Source organism: Pezoporus wallicus, unplaced genomic scaffold, assembly GCF_028554395.1.
Source record: "Pezoporus wallicus isolate ANWC-B61680 ecotype Strahan unplaced genomic scaffold, APGP_CSIRO_Pwel_v1 contig_4722, whole genome shotgun sequence".
Taxonomy (NCBI): domain Eukaryota; kingdom Metazoa; phylum Chordata; class Aves; order Psittaciformes; family Psittacidae; genus Pezoporus; species Pezoporus wallicus.
In genome coordinates this window covers 2,674,464-2,697,598 of record NW_026641840.1, presented here as the reverse complement: position 1 = coordinate 2,697,598, position 23,135 = coordinate 2,674,464, and the positions used below count along the sequence as shown (strand labels likewise).

At 54.3% G+C, this 23,135-nt stretch overlaps 1 protein-coding gene across 4 annotated transcripts in view; it reads right to left on the bottom strand.

The window, feature by feature from the left end:
- Positions 1-23,135, bottom strand: part of TNPO3 (transportin 3) — a 179,696-nt gene that overhangs the window by 17,854 nt on the left and 138,707 nt on the right. For 3 of the 4 annotated variants that reach the window (XM_057425443.1, XM_057425440.1, XM_057425442.1), the window contains exons 2-5: positions 10,046-10,174; positions 2,318-2,518; positions 844-917; positions 383-539 (exon numbers count right to left, since the gene is read on the bottom strand). In XM_057425443.1, coding sequence (XP_057281426.1) covers positions 383-539; positions 844-917; positions 2,318-2,518; positions 10,046-10,168 — 555 coding nt within the window. In that variant the 5' untranslated portion in view covers positions 10,169-10,174. Of the gene's footprint in view, positions 1-382; positions 540-843; positions 918-2,317; positions 2,519-10,045; positions 10,255-23,135 lie in introns of those variants that run through there. The other variant, XM_057425441.1, reaches the window with a different exon arrangement.

The window sequence follows — 23,135 nt, the reverse complement described above, 5'->3', positions numbered from 1 at the left end:
ACCACCAATGAAATCAACGCAGTGCCCAAGGACAGTCTGGTTGAGAGGATGAGACAGCTGAGTTCCCAGAACTAGCTCTGTTATCAAACCAGTGCTGACAACAAGAACCTGACTCTGATTTTGTTCTTCTTGGAACTGAAATATATAAAACCATCTTGTTTCATACATCCAACCTGGAATAGCCTGGACCAGTGATGTGGAGGGGGAGAAGAACGATGGAGCCTCATCTACAAAACCCATGTAGACGAGGCCCTCAGTGCTATGGGTTAGTGGTGGCCTTGGCAGTGCTGGGGAACAGCTGGACTTGATGATCTGGTTCCAAGAAGCTGGATGAAGCTCCCCAGCAGCTGACCACTGCCTGGTCACTCTCTGGTCTCCTTACCAGCAGAGAGACGACCGTGCTGGAGTAATAGGCCAGATCCTCTATGATCTCGGTGCGGCGGTTGGCTCCGATGCGCAGGGACCGGCTGTGCACCTCCTCCGGCAGCACCGTGAGGATCTCCAGCAGGAAGGGGAGTGATGTGACATCATTGCTGTACCTGGAGCAATGGGGAGGGAGGACGGGCTGTGAGGGCAGGTGACAAACAAGTGTTCAAGGCCAGGTTGGACACAGGGGCTTGGAGCAATCTGCTCTAGGGGAAGGTGTCCATGCCCATGGCAAGGGTTGGAGCTGGATGAGCTTTAAGATCCCTCCCAACCCAAACCAGTCTGGGATACTATGAAAGAGAAACTTTCTGTATCATGGGCTCTTTGCTACTGGGGGCCTTTTTGGACTATGCAGCTCCACCCCCTCCCCATTTACTCAAGGATCAATTTAAGAGTTTGATACAAAGATTTACTCACTTTTCCACCAGTGTTTGTACGCAGCCTTTCCAAGAAGCCATCTGCAGGGCAAGGTCTGCTATTGCTAAAGCAAGCTGGAAGGAGAAGAGGGAAATGGGTTCAAAGTGAAATAGGGGAGATTGAGGTTAGATCTTAGGCACAAGTTCTTGCCTGTGAGGGTGCTGAGGCACTGGCACAGGGTGCCCAGAGAAGCTGTGGCTGCCCCATCCCTGGCAGTGTTCAAGGCCAGGTTGGACACAGGGGCTTGGAGCAAGCTGCTCGAGTGGAAGGTGTCCCTGCCCGTGGCAGGGGTTGGAGCTGGAGGAGCTTTGATAGGCTGAGAAAGTTGGGGCTGTTCAGCCTGGAGAAAAGAAGGCTGCATGGAGACCTCAGAGCAGCCTTCCAGTATTTGAAGGGGGTTACAAGGATGCTGGGGAGGGACTCTTCATTAGGGATTGTAGCGGTAGAAGGGGTAACGGGTTGAAACTTAAACAGGGGAAGTTTAGATTGGATATAAGGAGGAAATTCTTTCCTGTTAGGGTGGTGAGGCACTGGAATGGGTTGCCCACGGAAGTTGTGAATGCTTCATCCCTGGCAGTGTTCAAGGCCAGGTTGGACAGAGCCTTGGGTGACATGGTTTAGTGGGAGGTGTCCCTGCCCACTGCAGGGGGGTTGGAACTTGATGATCTTAAGGTCCTTTCCAACCCAAACCATTCCATGATTCCATGTTTCTATAAATAAAACAGCACATTAAGTGTGGGGACTGATACAATCTGCCCAACAGCTCAGGAGAAGGGGTTCTCTGACCATCAGAGCAGTGCTCAGCATGGGATATTCATCCACATTATTCGTGCCTTGTGCATGATCCTGTGTAACACCCATAGCCCCAGTGGGGTGGTATTACTTGATGGAGCTATTTAAGGGTTGAACAGGCAACTCTGCCTCAGTCTGTGCAGTGTTGGACACCCCTGTGCCACAGGAATTTATGGATAATGAGAATGAAGGGATTTCCAAGGACATGCCAGCACCCTGGGGGAAATCCTCCTGGATATCCAGGGCGCTGCTGGGCAGATCACTGCTCTGTCTGCATTGCAGAGCACAAAGGACAGACCAGGAAGAGTTATTCCTCCTCTCAGCCTCTCCAAACAGCAAAGAAGAGGATAAAGGATTGATTTAACCAAAGGAACTAAATAATGAAGGAATTATGTACTGGGAAACTCAATGGAGGTGGCTGCAGGCATCAACCTTCCCAGTTGTCCATGATGGAGAAAAAGCAACCAAGGGGTTTGCCTCAGTAGAAGTCAAAATGGCAAGAGGTGGAGGTGGCCACCATCAGCATCAATTCTTCCTCCTTCAAGCTCCCCACTGGAATGGCTCTGGCAGGGCTGTGACACCAGCCTGGTACCAGCCTGCTCCCAGTGGGAAGTTAGGACCAGCCCTCGCTGTGTCATGGACATTCAGAGCAGCTTCTTCCACGCCTCTGCTCAGCACCCACCTGGGTTACGATGACCGGTGACAGGTCTTTCAAGTTCTGGATGTGGGACAGCAGTGAGTCCCGTAGGGAAGCGTGGGAATCCGTGGGGAGTTCATAGAAGGAAGTTTGGATCTTCATCTTCATGGTCTGTGCCGCGAAGTAGCAGGATTCCACATCCTGATGGATCTGCAGCAGCTGGTCAGAGATCTCCCAAGCGTGGACCTGCAGGAAGAACAGCCAGTAAGTGAAATCCAATTTCCCTTTGGGAATGATGATGAAAATGGATCCTCTCCCCCAAAATCCCACCCTGATTCTCATCAGGAGAGTCCATTCGCGTTGCCTTCACACCTCAAGTGATGGAGCTGAGATGCTCATGGCCTCAGTTACCACAAGCCCTTCAGGAGAGCAGGTTAGAGAGTGATCTGATGCTCACCCTTGCAGTGAAGAGCATGGAGAGACGGTTTTGGGCTAAGGTGGACAATTTGGACAATTCTTGAGCCCATTACACAGCAATGGAAGCAGAAAGAGCCCAGCAAGGGAGAAATGGGGAAAGGATGGGATAAAAACCTCTTTGGGTCATAATAACGGCATGTAATTGCAAAACTGAAGCCACCAGCCCTGTCCAAGAGCACAGGCTGGGACTGGAGAAGCTGCTGCACATGATGGATGTGCCAAAGAGTTTGGAGGAGGGCCAGCAGTGAGGGAGATGAGCATCTGCCAGGCCTGTGTGAGACTGAAGGCACCAGAAGTTACAAGGAGAGCACTGGGTGAGCCACAGGACCCATAGGCACAGCCTGTGCCACCCTCACCTCACCAGGGTGGGCTCCACATCACAGCACAAGCACTGTTCAGAGCTGCTGAAGCACTCACTACCTAGGGTTTGGTAGGAAAATGAAGCCAGGAAAGCTTGGCTGGGCCACCAATTGTCACCAAACCCCACCACTGCCGCAGCACATCAGCATGGCTTGGGAAGAAACACTTGGATTAAGAGTCTCCTGTTGAGGAATGCTTCAGAGGACTCAGATGATCCAACTGTCTTCCCTTCCCAAACATCAGCAATATTCCAGCTCTGGAAACATCATTCAGCTTTTCCTTAAAAATTAAGTTTTTATTTTTCCACAGCACTTGAAATCTGCATAGTTGATCTTGAAATAGTCAATCTACATCATGTGTGTGACCAACACTGAGCGCCTCGGCCAACTCCTTGGACCAGCACCCCAAAAGCTGCTACACACAAGCCATGGGCACCCAGAAGGAACATGGTGAGCACGTCCACCACTTACCAGACTGTTTGCTATCACTATAATCACTGTTAGAAGGGACCTTAAAGCCCCTCCAGTTCCAACCCCCTGCCACGGGCAAGGACACCTTCCACTAGAGAGCTGCTTGCTCCAAGCCCTTGTGTCCAACCTGGCCTTGAACACTGCCAGGGATGGGGCAGCCACAGCTTCTCTGGGCACCCTGTGCCAGCACCTCAGCACCCTCACAAGGAAGAACTTCTGCCTAAGAGCTCATCTTAATCTCCCCTTGGGCAGATTAAAGCCATTCCCCTTGTTCTGTCCCTACTTTCAATAGGTGCTCACCAAGCTTTGAAGCCCACGATGGTCAAGGAGAGCATCCTTCCAGAGCTGCCTCCTTCCAGACATGCTCCTTCCCTCCTACCAGGCTTTGATCCTTCTTTTCCAGCTGCCTCTGTGCCCAGGGGCTGTCAAATGAGCTTTCTCCTTTAACTCCAGCTATTATTAGTTTAGCCTTAAGGTCCCTTCCAACCCAAACCATTCCATTCATATCGCTTATGTGTTGGCTTATGCACCTTTAGACAAAAGGTTCCAGAACTTTGTAAGGAGGAAGTTCTTTACTGTAAGGATGGTGAGGCACTGGAATGGGTTGCCCAAGAAGCTGCCCTGCTCCATCCCTGGTGGTGTGCAAGGCCGGGCTGGACAGAGCCTTGGGTGACATGGTTTAGTGGGAGGTGTCCCTGCCCATGGCAGGGGGTTTAGAACTGGGTGATCTTAAGGTCCTTTCCAACCCAAACCATTTTGTGATTCTAAGAGCATCCTCAATTGGAAGATGATGTCCTGTGGCCATCAGGCTGTGTGAGGAGGATCTTCACCAACCACCTCAAGGCCTGCGGGTGATACTCACCTTCCTACTGAGAAGATATGACATCATGGGGTGGAAGAGGCTGCTCTGCAAGCCTACAATCCACCTTGTCTTGGCAGACTGGAAAGGAAAAGCTTGTTCCTTGTTTCCCACATGAACTCTTGGCTCCAGCTGGATTTCCAGAGTTCCATGAAGATGAACCAAGCAGCCTGGTGACAACATCCCCTTCCCTACCCACAGACGGTGACACCCACAAGGACCTTGTAACTGCTAGTTCAAACTGAAGCAGCCTTGGCTTTCCACCCAAATTACATTTCAGTTTGGTGGCCCAACACCTTCAGCATCCTACCACATGGACCCTTCCAGAGTAAAGGTGCTCATCTGCAGACTGTTGTACTTGAGGGTCAACACCAACCCTGTTATGAACAGCTCACATGTGATGCTACTACTACTTTACAAAAGGATTTTTACCTACAGTCGAGGCTGCTCTTCAGTCAGAAGCAAAAGTGATCCTGAAGAGACACAGTGAAGCTTTCATGGAGGAAGGAGCTGCTGTTCCCACCTCTAGGGATGAGTCCATGGGCTTCAAGCTCACCTTCCTCCAGTCCCATGTGATCTATGTGCACAGTCTTGCTCACAAGTGTAACATTTATTTTTACCATTGATCCAGCTCCACACTGGGGTTCAAGCCTGACTTTTCATGTAAGAATTAAGCAATAAAAGAAGGCACATAAGGCAAGAAGCCAGCTCAAGGCCTTGTCACTGAGCTCTGAAGACCATCACCCAAAGAGCCCTGCCCAGCACCCAGCTTCCAGAGGCAGATAAAGCCCAAACCCCCACATTGAAGGGTGGAATATCTGCAGCTTAGGGTTGGAAAGAACCTTAAGATCATCAAGTACCAACCCCCCCTGCCATGGGCAGGGACACCTCACACTAAACCATCTCACCCAAGGCTCTGTCCAACCTGGCCTTGAACACTGCCAGGGATGGGGCAGCCACAGCTTCTCTGGGCACCCTGTGCCAGTGCCTCACCACCCTCACAGGCAAGAACTTGAGCCTAAGATCTAACCTCAATCTCCCCTATTTCACTTTGAACCCATTTCCCTCTTCTCCTTCCAGCTTGCTTTAGCAATAGCAGACCTTGCCCTGCAGATGGCTTCTTGGAAAGGCTGCGTACAAACACTGGTGGAAAAGTGAGTAAATCTTTGTATCAAACTCTTAAATTGATCCTTGAGTAAATGGGGAGGGGGTGGAGCTGCATAGTCCAAAAAGGCCCCCAGCAGCAAAGAGCCCATGATACAGAAAGCTTTTCTTTCATAGTATCCCAGACTGGTTTGGGTTGGGAGGGATCTTAAAGCTCATCCAGCTCCAACCCTTGCCATGGGCATGGACACCTTCCCCTAGAGCAGATTGCTCCAAGCCCCTGTGTCCAACCTGGCCTTGAGCACTTGTTTGTCACCTGCCCTCACAGCCTGTCCTCCCTCAATAGGAGGGTTCCCACCTGAGAGGTACCCACAAAGTGTTCCTCTTCCAGAAAAGAGCTCTCTGTGTCCACTCCTTGGCCAAGCAGCATCTCCAAGATGCCCAAGGTCACAATTCCCAAGCCAAGGCAGCTGCAAACCCTTCATCTATTGAGCAGCCTCTCCCTAAGGTCTCATAGAGGCTTTTGAAGGCCGGTTCTAATGGACATCACTACACTGAGCTCCAGCTTTAGGCAGAGAAGGAGCCTTCCAAGACAAGTCTTCTGCTCAACAAGACTCTGAAGATGCCTTGAGAGGGCCACTCAAGGGGACACCTTCCAGGGGAGAGCCTGACAGCCAGGCTTGGGTCTGTTATAGAGGAATACAGACAGCAGCTTGTGTGCTGGAGAGGTGGTGGCACCACGAAGCTGGGGTTGGTCATGGATTGGTCATGACTGGGGCTGGTCATGGATTCCAGCAAAGAGCCCTGGAATATCCTTCCTTTTCCAAATGGAAAGGGAAGAATGGGCCTATTGAACACCAGACAAAGAGATGGACACCAAACCAGCACAAAGACGAAGTGTGAATTGTAGGTGCTGTCAGAATCAAGAGCTTCCACCTGAAAAGGGAAGTTTTGCTGTGGAGCTGCAGGTAAAGCCTTCTTGCAGAGGCAGCTTTTCCTTCTAAACTTCCACCAACTGGTTTAACTTGTCTGTTCCCCCCAAATTCCTCTTCCCTGGAAGGATTCAACTGCTTCCATGGGCAAGCTTCACCACGGAGGATCTATGTTGTAGCCAGGAAGACTTTGAGAAGACAGCAGAGAAACCTAAACCACAGAATCAGGTGGGAAGCAGCAGCCTGGAGATCTCTGCTCAAAGCAGAAGCAACTTCAGTCAAGCCCATTCAGGGCAGCTGTGAAGATCTCCAAGGATGGAGACCTCCTCAACCTGGTCTTTGCGCCAGGGTTTATCCACCTTAATGCAGCTTAGGGGCAACCTGGTCTCCTAAATCCCAAACCCCACTGATTTCCATCCGGTCATCCGAAGGCTGATCCATGAGGTGTTCATATCCAGGAGAAAGGACTTTGAGTTGGCCTTTGATGTTGAAGTCCCTGTTTCTCCACCCAACCAAGATCCCTTGCAAGCAGCCCTGCCTCCAGAACATTAACTGCTCCTCCAACATGGCACCATCCATGAACTCGCTGTGGTGGATCTGTCCTGTCATCCAGTATCTACACTATTATGGATCCTTGAGGAATGTCACTTAACTGGCCACCAGCTGGACTTCAGGTCGATGACCACTGCTGTTTGAGCCCAACCACCAGGTCCATCTCTCTGGTTACTGCAGGACAGTGTGTTGGAAGCCTTGCTAAACGCCATGGAAAAGGACATCCATTGCTCTCCCCATCCACCACATCAGCCAGCTTAGCACAGGAGGCTACCTGGGTGGGCAGGAAACGTGTGTTCTCCAATGCCAGGCCAGAAGACACGTCATTCTCTCTGCCCCAGCCTTTTCTACCCATTGCTTTTGATAGGAGCAGCTCATGAAATGATGCTTTGAGACCCGTGCTGCCTCTGGATGTGCCCAAATGGACTTCCAGATGTCCTGCCACAGCTTTAAGGTCCCTTCCAACCCCAACCAGTGTGGGATTCTATGAGCAGACAACCCCAGACCTGCAGGGTGATGCTGCTGAGATGCAGCTTCACCATAATTTCACCTCTATACCCGTCAGTAAGACTCTGAGGGATGTTCTACCACAGCCAATGGTTCCTTGTACCCCACAGCTCCCATCTACCACAGGGTTAAAACCACTGGTGCCACCACAACAATTACCAACTCAAGCTGCTTCGGTAGGTCACTACAGAGCTCCCAGCATCACCTCTTCTTTTCTGGCCTTGAGCAGGTCCCATGTGTTATCTGTCGGGATGTTAATGCTATCAAAGTGCTCCTGGAAGTTGGAATACACTCAGTGAAGAGGTGATGGATGAAATCAGGTGATTTCCCAGAGCACCCAAAAGGCTGGGAAATCACTTGGGATTAATCCTAATCCTGAAAGGATCAGGCCAAATAAGCACAACTAAAACTGAGAAGCAGAAATGCTGTTAATCTGGAGTCAAACTAAGGCACTGCTTGAGTTTAAACGACCCTGGTACATACAACAGTCAGTCCAAGGAGGGAAGAGATTCCTGAAAGCATTTCTCTTGAGTGGTATTCCTCTCTGAAAAGGAAAGGGATCCCTTTGGTTTCCAGGGCACCCATGGTTTACATTAAAAACAACCTGGATGACACAGAGAAGAGCCAAAGAAACCACAACAGAGCAAAACCAACCCCAACACTTGCCACAGACGGAGAGATCCTGACCTTACGGGTGCTCAGGGGGTTAAAAGTCCTCAACACTCCCAGCTCTGCTCCTGGTGGGACACTTTGTACCCAATGTATCCAGTGTTTGTATCCAGTGTGTGTGGACAGAGATGAGCTCTTAGGCAGAAGCTCTTCCCTGTGAGGATGCTGAGGCGCTGGCACAGGGTGCCCAGAGAAGCTGTGGCTGCCCCATCCCTGGCAGTGTTCAAGGCCAGGCTGGACACAGGGGCTTGGAGCAAGCTGCTCTAGTGGAAGGTGTCCCTGCCTGTGGCAGGGGTTGGAGCTGGAGGAGCTTTAAGGTCCCTTCCAACTGCAGAGTCAATACCTCCCCTTGTGCTCTAAGGTCAGAGTCCTTAGGGTGCTCTGGGTGCCCTCAGGCAGCAAGCAGAGCACTCACTCCCGCAAGCACAGATTTGGGTGGTTTCTGGAACAAAAAGTAGCTCTGAAATAGTAATTTCCCTCTTTTTTTAACCCAAATGAGATCTGTATAATTTCTAATGTATGTATCTGTATATTTATAATATATACATGGGTATAACCACATCCAGCAGTGCTCAGATCCACCAAAGAACCACCATAGGATTGGACGTATCACTGAGCCCCTCCATGGGGCCCAAATTCTGCCCAGGTGCTTTCCAAACGACAAAGCCCCTTCCCAAGAGGATAACACACGGGAAGCAGCTGCTTAAATCCACAGACACACAGACACACACAAGTGATGGGTTTCCAGGTGCAGAAACAAACCCTGCTGCAAACTCAGGGTGGAACAGGAGTGAAGTAGGAAGGAAAAAAGGGGGAAAACCAGGAGTTTGTGTAAAAAGAGATCCACCAGCCCATGGGAAGCTGATGGAGATGATGGGGTTCCAGGAAGCGTGTGTGGGAAGCATGGAGGGAAAATATCCCATAGGATGAAGAGCCCAGCAGGGAGAAAAGGGAGGAAAAGGGGTTGTGGGGAAGAGCAGAGGGGGAAAACTGCTCCAGGGTGGCACAGGCTGGGAACAGGGAGCGATGCTCTAGGAGGAGCTATGGGCTTTGGAGAGGAGAAGCAAAGCCACCCCCAGGTTACAACCCAAAGGGAGCAAATCTGCTTCCACCAGGATGACGTGAGGAAACAAAACACACGTCAGCACCCACATTTAGGCTCTTCGGGGTGAAGTTTGGAGTGAAGGAGCTCACTATGCATCACATAGAGACTCCAGAGATCAGGAATGGGGCTTTGGATCCATCATTGACAGAAAACAGACGTTATCTCCCAGGTTTCGCGCTTTAGAGTGAAGTTCGGGGTGAAGGAGCTCAACATACGCCACGTACCGACTCCAGAGCGCAGGAATGGAGCTTTGGATCCATCACTGACACATTAATTCCCAGGTTTAGGCTCTTTAGGGTGAGGTCTGGGGTGAAGCAGCTCGCTATCTGTCACATAGGAGACTCCAGAGCACAGGAATGGGGCTTTGGACCCATCACTGACCCCTCAATGCCTCTGGGACAGGCGGGCGATGCCCCCCATCTCCCTCACCCCAAACAGCGGGATACGCTCAGGATAAATCCACATTGTCCTCCCCCACACCCCTCCTGGCACCATTTCCTCCCCCCATGCACAGCGAGGGCTCATCCCAACCCCCTCATCCCGTCATTCCCGTTGTTGTGTTGGGAAGCAAACCCCGATCACAAGAGGGTCCGGGGGGGAGGGGGGGGTAAACGGGGGGAGGGGGTATCCCCAAAGCCGCGTTACCCCCATAACGCCCCCAGGGAGCCCGGCCGCGCCTCACGGGCACTGCTGCGGGGATGGAGCGGGGGGGATCACCGGGTCCCCGCCGGGCCTCACCGATCGCTGGAGCTCTCCCAGCCAGCAGCTCGCCCGCTCCTTGCCGCTGGGGTCGGGGTCGTGGTAGAGCGCCTGCACGGCCTGGTACACGACCTGCAGCCCCGGCTTCCCGCCGCCCTCCATGGCCGCGTCCGCTCAGCGCCAACCTCCGCCCGCCGCCATGTCCGGGCCCCGCGCTCCGGTACCGGGCCGGGACCGTGCACCCGCGCAGCGCGGCACCCACCCCCCCCCCCCCCGGAAACACGCGGCCGCTTCCTTCCGTTCCGCTGCGATCCGTTCCGCTTCCTCCCGTCCTTTCCGCTTACTCCCGGCACCGCTCGGTACCGGTACGATCAAACCCGGAGCAGTGCATCCACGCTCGCCCCTCGCCGTTAACCGCCGGTTCCGCCCGCACCGGCTCCGTCCGCACCGGCCCCGCGGGGCTCCTGCGGGTGCGTTGCTCAAAGCTGTCCGGGCGGGCGCGGCCACACGCGGAAGGAGCCCGCGGGCACTCCCCAACCTGCGGCGACGGCACCGGGGGGCTCCGGGCGCAGGATGGGCCCGTTACCGGAGCTGTGACCCCCCCCTCCGGACCGAGACACAGCACCAGACCGGGCACGGTGCTATGGGACCGGGCACCCCTGGACACATACACCGGGATGGGGGGGTCCCACCGCCCCCCCCCCCCCCCATCAACCCGTCCCATGGGGCCCTACTGGGGTACCACCGCCCCCCCCAAGTCCTGTCACTGCCTCCCACAAGGGCTCTGTATCCCCCAGTCCTGTGCCTCCATCCCACCACACCCTCCAATGCTGTCACCATGTGCAGCCAGGGCCCCATTGCCCCCAGTCCTATCATCCCATCCCATTGGAGTCCCACCTTCCCGCAGTCCCGTTAGCCCATGCAACCAGGGTCCTGTCACATGTCACACCCCCCAAATCCCATCTCTCCATCCCACTGGGTGCCCCCACAACCCCAGTCCCATTACCCCATCCCATCGGGGTCCCACATCCCCCCTCACTGTTCAATCACTGCATCCCAATGCCCTACTGCAGCCCCATCTCCCTGTCCCACTGGAATGCCACAGCTCCCCCAGTCCTGTTACGCCCTCTCACCAGGTACCCACTGCCATCCAATCCTGTCACCCCATCCCAATGCCTCCCCCAGGCCCAAGGAGGTTCCACCAGGGAGGTTCCTCCCAGTCCCACTGGGTGCCCCCACACCCCCAGTCCCATTACCCCATCCCATTGGGGCCCCACTACCCCCAGTCCTGTTCCTCCACACACCACCCCCCCCGCCCCAAGTCCCATCACCCATCCCAGCCCCATCACCCCACCCCACTGGGGTCCCACACTCCCTGTCACCTCATTCCACTGGAGTCCTACCACCCCCAGGCCCCCATCCCAGCCTGGCCCACTGTGCCCCCACCATTCCCACTGTTCCCAACAGCCCAGCCCAGGGTGATCCCAGTCTCCTTCCCAACTCTATTCCCAGCCCCTGGGGTCGCCTTATCTCCTGCAGTGGCCTCCCATGAGCCCCCCAGCCCCATAGGGCCACCTCAGCTCCACAGGTGCTTCTCTCCCTGTTTTAGGGAAGGGACCGACCTGCGAGATCTCCTCCCCAGAGCCCTCATCGCACTGAAAACTGGGGAGGAATAACAGGATCTGCAGGGATGTGACCCCAGGGAAGAAGATGGGGTTGCACTTGTAGGTCCAGACCAGGTCCCCTTGGAGTGAAGGAGCTGCTGCAGCAACCCCAGGCTTTGGCTCTGCTTCGTCCCAAGGGATGAGGCTTTGACTCCAGGGATATGGAGTGAGCAGAAGCCCCACATTGGGACTGATGCTGATTTTCCTGCTTCCCTTATGTCCCCCTCCCCAGCAAACCCCTCATGGTGGGTCCATGTGGTGTTTCCATACTGGACACAGCACCGGAGTCACCAGCCCTTCGCCATCCAGTGGGATCTTTGGGTCTGGGTTTGACTCGTTCCCATCAATGTGTCCAGCCAGATGATGAGAAAGAGCAAATCCAGACCCATGTCCCACTGGGGACACACAGTGAGCCAGATCCCCCGTTCCCAGGACTGAGCTGCCTCCAGGCCCATGTTCCAACTCCAAACATGGATGTGGGGCTGATCCAGACTCGAATTCCACCTCCAGTGGGGGACTGGCGCCCCTTTGTCAAAACCAAATAATCTGGCACAAAAAGGAAGGAACAAGACCCAAAATGGAGCCATTTATGGGGTTTCCTGCAGGAAGAGTGGGGGAGACGGTTTAGTGTGAGGTGTCCCTGCCCATGGCAGGGGGGGTGGAACTGGATGATCTTAAGGTCCTTTCCAACCCTAACTATTCTATGATTCTATAAGAGGGTTTGGGACTGGCCGGTCAAGCAGCTTCCTGCATCCAGAAACTTTGGGATCCATCCCAGTTATTATATCAATATATTCATGAAGGATAAACCAAATCCCAGAGCAGAAGTTCATGGGGCACTTGAGTGACAAATCCTGATCAAATCCCAACAAATTGCATTGGAAATGCATCCGGGTGGTATTTAAGGGAATGGACTCTGCTGGTAGGGTCTGGAGAAGGTGTAACCACATCCCAGCCCATCCAGAAGGGAAGGGGGTATCCATCAAGCCATGACCCAACCTCTATTGAGTCCTCTACATAGACCTCTTCAGACTACATGGAGGAGTCATGGAAGGAGGATGCCATCGGGACTGTGGCAATGAGCTCCCCATAGAGCCCAGTTCACTTCTATATGGTCTGGGTGCACCTTGGGGTGGCAATGTTCTCCATGGCGGTGGTCACCATGGGATGAAGCTCTGCTGGCTTCCTCCCTGCTGGATACTGGAGCCACCGCTGGAGATGCACCCTTAAGTTATGGACCCTGTTCTCCATCCTTGAAAGACGGGGGAATTCTTCTCCTCCCCAGGGAATTACACAGCCAAGCACAATCCAGAAGATGCTGATGCTCACAGCGCACCATGATGGGTCAAAGAGGACACCCAGGACGTGATGGCTTGGTCTGATGATGCAAGTCTAGGGCATGGATCATGGATCCAGGTGGAACCATCAAGCAGATCCCTTGTCCAAAGGACCTTGAAAGCGTTGGTGTTGGTCTCTCGAGGAGCACACTCACCCTCCCCATCTCCAATGGCACAATGGTCAGGCGGCTCTGTGCCCACCTTAGGACAACCTGAGGGGTGGTAGATCCTTGTGGTCCTCCTGGCAAGTATTTGTAACATAGACTCCCAATAAATGGGAGGTTTGGGATTAGGACCATGGTTTCTACCCCATCAGAAAATGGATCCTGTTTCTAAAGATGGACAGAGATGGGCTGAAGCCCAAGGAATGTGGTGCCTCTCCAACATCCCTCATCATCCCCAGCACAATGGTTTTCCTGAAGGGACTGCTTAAAACTCAACTGCGAGTTGGCTCTTGGACCTGTGAGCCCCAAACCTCAACCACCTGTATGATGGTTATCTTGATGGTACGGTCACTGCTTTCGCCAACTGGTAGACTATGATGGTCTTCATTGGCCGATCTGGACAGCTTTTGATGACAACTGTGGTGGAACCTGGACTTCAGGTATAAATGATCATAGAATCGTCGAATCCCAGCCTTGTTTGTGTTGGAAGGGATCTTAAAGCTCATCCAGTTCCAACCCCCTGCCACAGGCAGGGACACCTTCCACTAGAGCAGCTTGCTCCAAGCCCCTGTCTCCAACCTGGCCTTGAACACTGCCAGGGATGGGGCAGCCACAGCTTCTCTGAGCACCGCTCCATAGTAAAGAATGAGGATCACCAGTTGCCTGCTGGGTGAACCATCCCGGCTCATCTCCACAAGAAGACCATTCTCCTTCCAAACACCTCCTTGCAGCTCCACACGGGAGGTAGGCAGCTGTCGGAGAAATGAGCATCTCCTTCCCCAGCAGTGGGCAGTGAAACCATCTGCTGTTACTCAGGTTGTCTCCCCCAGATCCTTGGTCTGACCTTATCCCTCATCCTCCTCCTTGGCAATGAGCCTGGAGCCGAAACCAATGTGTGTGCCACCAGGAGCACCCGAAGGAGAGGAGTTTGAGGGAAAACTCCTTTGATTTCCTTTCCCTCTCGTGATCGTTGTTGTATAATGATCAGATCACATCCAGTGATGACAATCATGCTCCTTCCTTCTCTTGATTCAATCAGGCCATCAACCCATCAGGCACCAGCACAGGTTATCCAAGGAAGTTGTGAATGCTCCATCCCTGGCAGTGATGGATAAATATATAGTGTATACTACATACTATCTACTATATAATATATAACATACAAGAAAAATACAACTACTGTGTATGTTCTATGCAATATAAAAAGACCAAGATTCTAATTTCTGCCTGAAACACACAACAAATTATTATCGTGTATTTTTGGCAGCGTTGCATCCACTTACATCACCAGCTGCAATTATCTAGTGACTTATAATCTGCTGATATTTGCTTTATTCTTGGTTTTGTATATACACATATATATGTATCCGCTTGCTTTCCTAGTGCTAATTTTGTAGTGACTTGCAGTAGAGATGTGACATTATTATTTTCTACTCTATTCTATTTGAATTCCACCATTATTTTATATATTATAATACATTATTACATTATATTATATTATATTATAATGTTACATTATGCTACGTTACATTATATTATACATTCTATCTCATTATATTGCATCTTTTACATTGTAATATCATATCCTCAATATGTTATTTTGCATACAGTGTGAAAATATCAATATAATACTTTTTGTATATACCATGCAACGGGTTGTTGCTGTACAGTTCTGTAATTAATGCCACCAGTTTGAATCACCTAATAACTTGCAATATGTATATATTTATTCTCTATCTCTAGGTCTATATCTGTATCTATATCTACATCTTTATCTATATATCTACATGTATCTTTATCTCTCTATATATATTTGTATGTATATATCTATACCTATATCTATATGTCTATATACACACACTTGCTTTCCTGGGGTAATTTTGCACTGACTTTAGTAGACAGATGTGATACTATTCTGCTCTGTTCTGATCTAATTTTAGAGCATATAAATATTATATATTTTATACCCTAAGAATATAAGTATTTTCTATTATGTATTCAATATGAAAATGGAAATATTCTGCTGTTGTATGTAATATGAATCAGATTGGTGCTGTATGTTTTTGGAAGTGTTGTATCCACTTACATCACCAGCTGCAATTACCTAATAACTTGTAATACATTCATATTTACTTCATTCTTGTTATATCTGTATAGATTAAATATAGATATCTTTATAGATTAAAATTAAATCTAAATATTTATTACATTAAATGTTAAATATATATAAGATATAAATGGCCACATTTATATCTTCTTATCTATATATTTATGCATGTATCTGTATCTCCTTGCTTTCCTAGAGGTCATTTTGGGGTTATCTGTAATAAAGATGTGATTTATTCTGTTCTGCTCTTATGTGTCCCATTTATTCTGTCAGAGTCTAGTCTCATATCGTATCGTATCATATCGTATCGATTACGTTGTATTAGGTGATGTGACGTACTGTGATGACGTCATGTGACGTAACGTGACGTGTCTCTCCCGTCACGGACACACTGGAGCGGTCACCCCCTGCCACGGGTAGCAGTAGGCGGGTCTCACCCGTGGTGGGCGGGGCAAGGACGGGGTGGGGTCCGGGCCGTATATGTGGGCGTGGCCTATGCCGATAGGGGCGGGGCTTTGTAATGATGGGGCGTGGCCTCGGGGAGTTCGGACTGCGCCTGTGGGCGTGGTTCAATCTTGCGAGAGGCGGGGCTTGGCCGTGGAGGGGCGGGCCCGGGCGGTGGCTGTGGGCGGGTCCTGTACATGAAGGGGCGGGGCCGGACGGTGGCGCCGCCGCGGCTCTGGGGGCTCAGCGCGACGCCGGAGAGCGGGAGCGTCCGGACACCACGGTGAGGGCCGGGGGCGGGAGCGGGAGCGGTTCCGCGTGTGCCCCCCCCCCCGCCCCGCTCCGCTCCCCAGCCGTGACGGGAGCTGCCAGACCCCAGAGCATCCCTGGGGCGGGAGCTGCTGCCCACTGCTCGGCCCTGTACCGCCCTATAGATACCCCAGACCCACCCCTATAGACCTGCCCCAGACCCACCCCTATAGACCTGCCCCAGACCTGCGCTATAGCTGCCCCAGCTCCTGCTATCTGACTGTCACAGACCTTCCCCTATATGTACCCCACAGACCCTGCCCTTTGTGTACCTCAGACCCTTCTCTATAGCTGCTGTAGCGTCTGCCCTGTATGTGTACCAGACCCTCCCCTATAAATACCTCATCCCCTGCCCATTAGCTGCCCCAGTCCCTGTCCTATATGTACCCCAGACCCTGCCCTATAACTATCCCAGACCCTGTTCTCCAGCTGCCCCAGACCCTTCTCTACAAGCACCTCCCCTGCCTTCCCCAGCCGTACCCTGCCCCTGCCTGCCCCAGCAGGTCCCCCCTCCACCGTGGGGATCCGGTTTCGGGGTGTCCCATTGATGGGGGTGACACATTCGGTTTCTCAGGTGGTGGGTCCGGATGCCGGCAGGATGGTGCTGGTCCCCATCGTGGTGCTCTGGGCCCTGGCTGCTGCAGGTACCCCCGAGCAGTGGGGTGGGGGGTCCAGGACAGAGCCCTCCCATCACCCCTCCCTGAGGACCCCCATATGTGGGCACGATGGAGTCCCAGGGGCAGGGGCGAGGCGGCCGCAGGCAGGGGGGCCGTTCCCTGCATGGTGGTGACTCATGGGGCGGCTCTTGGCATCCCCGGGCTCTCGGCCTTGGCAGGAGCCGCTGCTCAGCCCTATGTGCCAGAACCTGGCTTTAATGGGTCCCCTGTCCCAGCCCAGTGCCAGGACCCAGGATCCAATGTGTCCTGCTATCCTTTGGGGTGTCCAGCTCCATCCCACCCCTATATCCCCATATCTGGGCTCCTGGTGGTACTGGAGCATGGGATGGGTGACCCCACTGTGTCCCCCCAACCCTGTGCCAGGACCCAGCATCAATGTTGCCCCTGTGCCAGCACCAAGGATCCAACAGGGTCCCCAGTGTCCCACTATCCCATGGGGTGTCTTGCTACATCCCACCCCTAAATGCCCATCCCTGGAGCATGGTGATCCCACTGTGTCCCTCCAGTCCTGTGTCAGCACCCAGGATCTAACAGGGACACCTCTATCTCACTATCCCATGGGGTATCTGGCTCTATCCCACCCCATATCCCCATCCCAGGGCTCCTGGTTGACTGGATCATGGGATGTGTGACCCCACTGTGTTCCCCCACCCCACAGACCAGTCCCCCGTCACCATCACCGTGTCCATTGGGGATGACGCCTGCCTGCCCTGCAGCACCCAGCCTTGGGGTCACCTGCGGGGTGTCACCCTCAGCTGCACCCACCACAATGGGACCCACCAACCCATTCCCGTCCTCCGGCACCGCCTGGGCTGGCTCCCACCGGAGCCGGGCTGGAGCCCACCAGAGGAGCCCGACAACCGCTTTAAGGGCCGGGTGTCCTTCTGCGCCGGGGGGCCGGAGGGCGCCGGCCTGGCCCTGCTCCTGAGGAACCTCAGCGATCCCGACTTCGGGAATTACTCCTGCTACGTGGCCGGTGCTGCCCCCCCGCAGCTCCTCTGCAGCCTGGTCCTGCAGCCCACGGCGGGCGGTGAGTGGGGCTGGTGCTGGGGAGGCGGGGGGGGAAGCACACGGAGCAGCCGCTGGGTGGGATCTGCACTTTGGGGGTACCACAGGCTGGGGGGTCCCATCCTGTCCCTGTGATGCTCCGCAGAGGTGCCCAGGGGCGCGGAGCCGGACATGATCACGGTGGTGTGCGTCCTCGTGGCTGCCTTCACGGCGGTGGCCATCGGGGTGGTGATGTGCTGCCGCTGCGGGTGCTGCGGGAGGCGAGGTGGGTGCTGCGGCGGGGTGTGTGTGTGTGTGTCCACTGGGGACATCCCCTTTGGTTGGCGTGGGATTTGGGGAAGGGGGAGTGGTCTGATCCTGGCTGCCTGGTGAAGGTAGAGCTGGGATGGGGAGGAGACAGGGATGGGGTTGGGATGGAATGGGGACAGATTAGAATGGGGTCAGGGTCGGGATAGGGATGGGATTGGAATAGGGACTGGGGCGGGATGGGATGAGGACAGAGATGGGGACGGGATTTGCATGGGGATGAGATTGGGATGGGGATGCGCTGCAATATGAATGGGAACAGGATAGGGATGGGTATGGGGACAGGCTGAGATGGGGACAGGGATGGGGAAGGGATTAGGATATTGATGAGACTGGGATGGGGATGGGAGCAGGCTGGGATTTGGATGGGGACAGGATGGGGATGAGATTGGCATGGGGATGGACCTGTGATAGGGATGGGAATGGGATGGGATTGGGATGGGGACAGGATGGGAATGGAGATGGGCTCGGTGGAGATGGGATTGGGATGGGGATGAGCTGGGATAGGAATGAGATGGGGATGCTGATAGGGACGGGAATGGGGACAAGGGTCAGAACAGGATGGGATTAGGAATGGGAACTGGGATGGGGACGGAAACAGGACAGGGATGTGGGTGGGAGCAGCTCTGCGTGGGGCACCCATGAGTGGCACATGGGGGTCCCACGGTCCCGTCTCACCATCACCCCCATCGCGGGTGGGCGGAGCAGGAGCAGGAGGAGGAGGAGCAGGAGCAGCACCGGTGACTCTGGGTGACATGAAAAGTTCCAGCGTCTGAGGCCACCCCAGCCCCAGCAGCTCCGGTGTGCCCAGGACAGCATGTGGCCCCGGCTCCTTCAATAGGATCTGGGGGGACAAGGACCCTGGGTGGGGGGCAGGATGGGTGCTGGGGGTGTGGAGGGGCAGTCCCCAAATAAAGCCATTGCTCTGGAGAGGGGGATGACCCCTCCTTACAGGGGCACCCCTGCCTGCACCCCACATTCCAGCAGGGTATAGGGGTCCGGGAGCAGGGATGGGGAAAGGGGGAGCTGGGGTCGGGAAGGGCTGTGAGGGTCCCGGGGGGTGGGGATGGGACACGGGGGTCCGGGGGGACATGGGGGGTCTCGGTGCTGGGAAGGAATGTGGGGGCCCCGGTCGACGGGGGTGTCCCCAAGCTCCCCCGAAACCCCGCGCCCGCAGAGGCGCGCTGACGACGGCGGGAAGGAATGGCCACGCCCATGTCCCCGCCCCATCCAATCACATCCGTGATCACGGCCCCTGGTCACGCCCCCTCTGCGTTGGCCACGCCCCCGTCCTTGCCCGTGTCCCGCAGCGCGGTGGCGGCAGCGGGGCGTTTCTGTCCGTGAGCCCCCGTGTCCCCTCTCGGTCCCGGCCCTATCCCGGTCCCGGCCCACCCCCGCAGCCGGTCCCTCCCTCCCGCAGCGGGGTGCACAGACCCGTCCGTTCAGCGGCGCAGCAGCGCCCGCCCCTGGGCACACACGTGTGCAGGCACACGCATGGACAGGCACACACGTGTGTCCAGGCGCGCCCTGCCCCACGGCCAGCCAGCTCCCGGCCTCACGGGCACGGGGATGTACGGATCTGACGGGTGGACACAGAGTCATAGAAACACAGAATCAGCCAGGTGGGAAAAGCCCTTTAAGCTCATCCAGCCCAACCGTTCCCAGCCCTGCCAAGGCCACCACTAACCCATGGCACTGAGGCCTCGTCTCCACGGTGTGTGAACACTTGCAGGGACGGTGACTCCAGCCCTGCCCTGGGCAGCCTCTGGGGAAGGAATTGTTCCTCAGCTCCATCTAAACCTGCCCTGGTGCAGCTTGAGGCCGTTTCCTCTTGTCCCATCCCTTGTTCCTTGGGAACGGAGATCTAGATCTGATGGATGGACACAGAGATCTGGTGGGCGGACACATAAATACAATGGGTAGACACACAGATCTGCTGAGGGGTACACAGGTATCACATGTGGAGGTACAGGTCTGATGGATGAACGGATAGATGTGATGAGAGGACAGTGCCTCCTTGTGCCAACATGGGCACCTTCATCTTCCTCACAGGGGCAGAACCAGTGCTGTGAGGACCAGGGTACGTTCAGCCCCACCAGGACCTCATGGGCTGCCCGAGGTGGCTCTTTGGAGACCCACAGCCATCACTCATGGCATTCTGGGGCCATGGGGGTTTCTTCCGTCAGCATCCATAGCAAACACCTCCTGGGGTGGTGGGGCCAGGGAGTGGCTCCCTGGTGACATGTGGTGGATGCCATCACTGGTGGCCTTGGTGACCCTAAGAGCAAGAAGAGGGGTTTTGGTTTCAGTTCCTCTGCCCCAAGCTCTGTCCTTCCTCTGGGAAGGGCCATGATGGCACCAGCGGCTGCTCCTTGGGGATTTCCAGCCCTAATAAACCCTGGGGGAGAAGAGTAACAGTAATAGATAGGATAGTAAATAGGATAATAGATAACAATGTGAGGGGACTCTCCCCTAGGCAAAGAGGACCCGTCCCATGTGCCTTGGGGATGGGGCAACGGGTGTGTGTGTGTGGTGTGTGACACAGCAGACACACCAAATTAAGGGAAATGGGAAGAAAACCACCAAAACTTCCCATTTTAAACTCAGCTCATAGATTTTAGCAGTAGGGAGAAGAAGTGCCAGGCTTTGGCCTCCAAATCCCCCACGTCTGTGAGGTCACTGGGGACAGAGCATCAGCACTGTTGGGTTTGGGGTGATTTCTGCAAATCTGGGGTCAGAGGCTCGGCTTTGCCCTTTCAGGGAACTCCCAAATCTCCCCATCTGGGTGCGTTTCAGGACTGAAGGATTTCCTGAACCCCAGCTGTCCCCTTGTGTCCCCCTGAGGGCTGTCACAAAGCCATCCTGCCTGGACGGGGGTCTCCGGGGCAGGGACAGCATGATTCGGGCAGTTTTGGGGCTGCGGGATCAGCCGGGAGGGATTCAGCTTGTCAGTCAGCAATGATGGACAAACAGGGTGCGCTGGCCCTTTAAGGCGGAGGTGCGCTGGCCCTTTAACCCGTGAACAGGTGCGGCGGGGGTCTGTGTGTGAGTACCCGGCGGCGGCTGAGCGACGGTGCGAAGAACCAATAGGAAAGCAGAATAGGCTGGACGGACCAATGAGCGGAGCGGCCGAAGGAGGAGGCGGGCCCTGGTGCTCCCTAGCGCTGCGAGGTCTGTAGGCTAGGGGACTGGTTCGGTTCCGTTCGGCTCCTTTCGGCTCCATTCGGTTCCGTTCGCTCCGCTCCGTTCGGCCTAGTTCGGCTCCGTTCGGCTCGGCTCGGTTCGGTTCCGTTCGGCCCGGTTCGGCTCCCCTCGGCTCGGCCATGGAGAGTCCGGAGGCGGGGGGCACGGTGTCCCCCGAGGAGGATTTCTCCTTCGTGAGCCCCATAGTGAAGTTCGTGCTCTTCTTCTTCAACATGCTCTTCTGGGTGAGTGACACCGGGGTCCCCCATACCAGGGGGGTGTCACCGGGGGCCCCCCATACTGAGGTACCCACCAGGAACCCCCATCTCGGGGGCTCACCAGGGACCCTCACCCTTAAGGCTGTCCCAATTACTGCACCCCATGGGACACCCCCATCCCAGGATTCCCCCCATCCCATGACTCTCTTTATCACTGGGGCTATGCGGGGGTTGGCTCGGCTGGGTCCCCCCACCCCACAAGGGCTTTTGGGGTACCTTATGCTCATGCTGTCACCCATGGGTGCCCCCCGTGGAAGACACCCCCCCAAACCTGTTGCTTTCTGCACCCTTTGGGGTGCCACAGCCTTTTTGAGGGTGTCCCCCATCCAAAACAGGGCCACTGGGGTGAGTGGCTGTCAGAACCCTCTGCTGCTCGTTGGAGCCGTCACAAACTGTGTGAGGAGGGTTTGCCTGTTTAGTTCTTTTCCTCCTCCTCGGGCTGGGTGGTCCCGTCACGGGGGGAATCGGGATATCGGGATGTGGCCGGGAGCTGCCAAGTGCTGGCTCCTGCCTGTCCCTGATCCCCTCTGCCATCCCCTGTCCGGGTGCTGCAGGAAAACCATCCCAAACTCTGCCCCTGGATGATGTTCCCCCCCAAAAAGGGGGTTTTCACCCCAAAGAGCACCTTCTAAAAGGTGCCCCCCCCAGCAACTTCTCTCCCCAAAAAGCAGTTCTCCCCCCACCCAAAAGCCACTTCACCCTGTACCAAATGTGACTTGGCACCCAAAAGAGCAATTTCACCCCCAAAAGTGATCACTTCTCTGAAGGACAACCCCTCCAAAGAGTGTGGAGGTTTCTTCCCCCCAAAAAGTGACTTTTCTGCCCAAAACAGTGAGTTCTCACCAAAAAGTAGCTGCTCTCCAAGAACAGTCCCCCTCCCAACTTACTTTTGTCTCCAGAAAGGGACTTTTCTCCCCCAAAAGCAACTTTGCTCTCCCCAAGAGGGACTTTTGTCACTAGAAAGGAACTTTTCTCCCCCCAGAAGTTGCTTTTATCAACAAAAAAGTGACTTTTCCTTCCCCAAAAATAACTTGTCTCCGTCCCCAAATAGTTTCCTCCCCCTAAAAGGGACTTCTCTCCCAAACACGCAACTTTTTTCCCCCACAAAAGTGGCTTTTATTTCCCAAGGTAACTTTCCCCTCCCCCCAAAACTTTGCTCCCCCTCCAAAAAGGATGTTTGTCCCCCAAAAGCAACTTCTCTCCTCCTGAAAGTGGCTTTTCTTCACCCCGAAATGACTTTTCCTCTCCCAAAAGTAACTCCCCCTCAAAACCAAGTAACTTTTCTCCCTGAAAAAGCAACTTTTGTGCCTCAAAAGTGACTTTTCATCCCCTAAAAGTAACTTTCCTGCCCTCAAAAGGGACTTTTCATCCCCAAACTGCCTTTTGTCCCCCAAAAGTAACTTTTCTCCCCCAAAACCAACATTTCCCTCTGCAATAGTGACTCTTATCCCCCCAAATGTGATTTTTCTTCCCCTAAAAGTAGCTTCCTCCCCTCCAAGTAACTTTTCTCACCCAAGAGTGTCTTCTCTCCCAATAAAGCACCTTTTGTCCCCTAAACCTGACTTTTCTCCCCTCCCAAACGCAACTTTTCCACTCCAAAAAGCGATTTTTCTTCCCCAAAAGGAACCTTCTTCCCAAAAAGGTACTTTTTT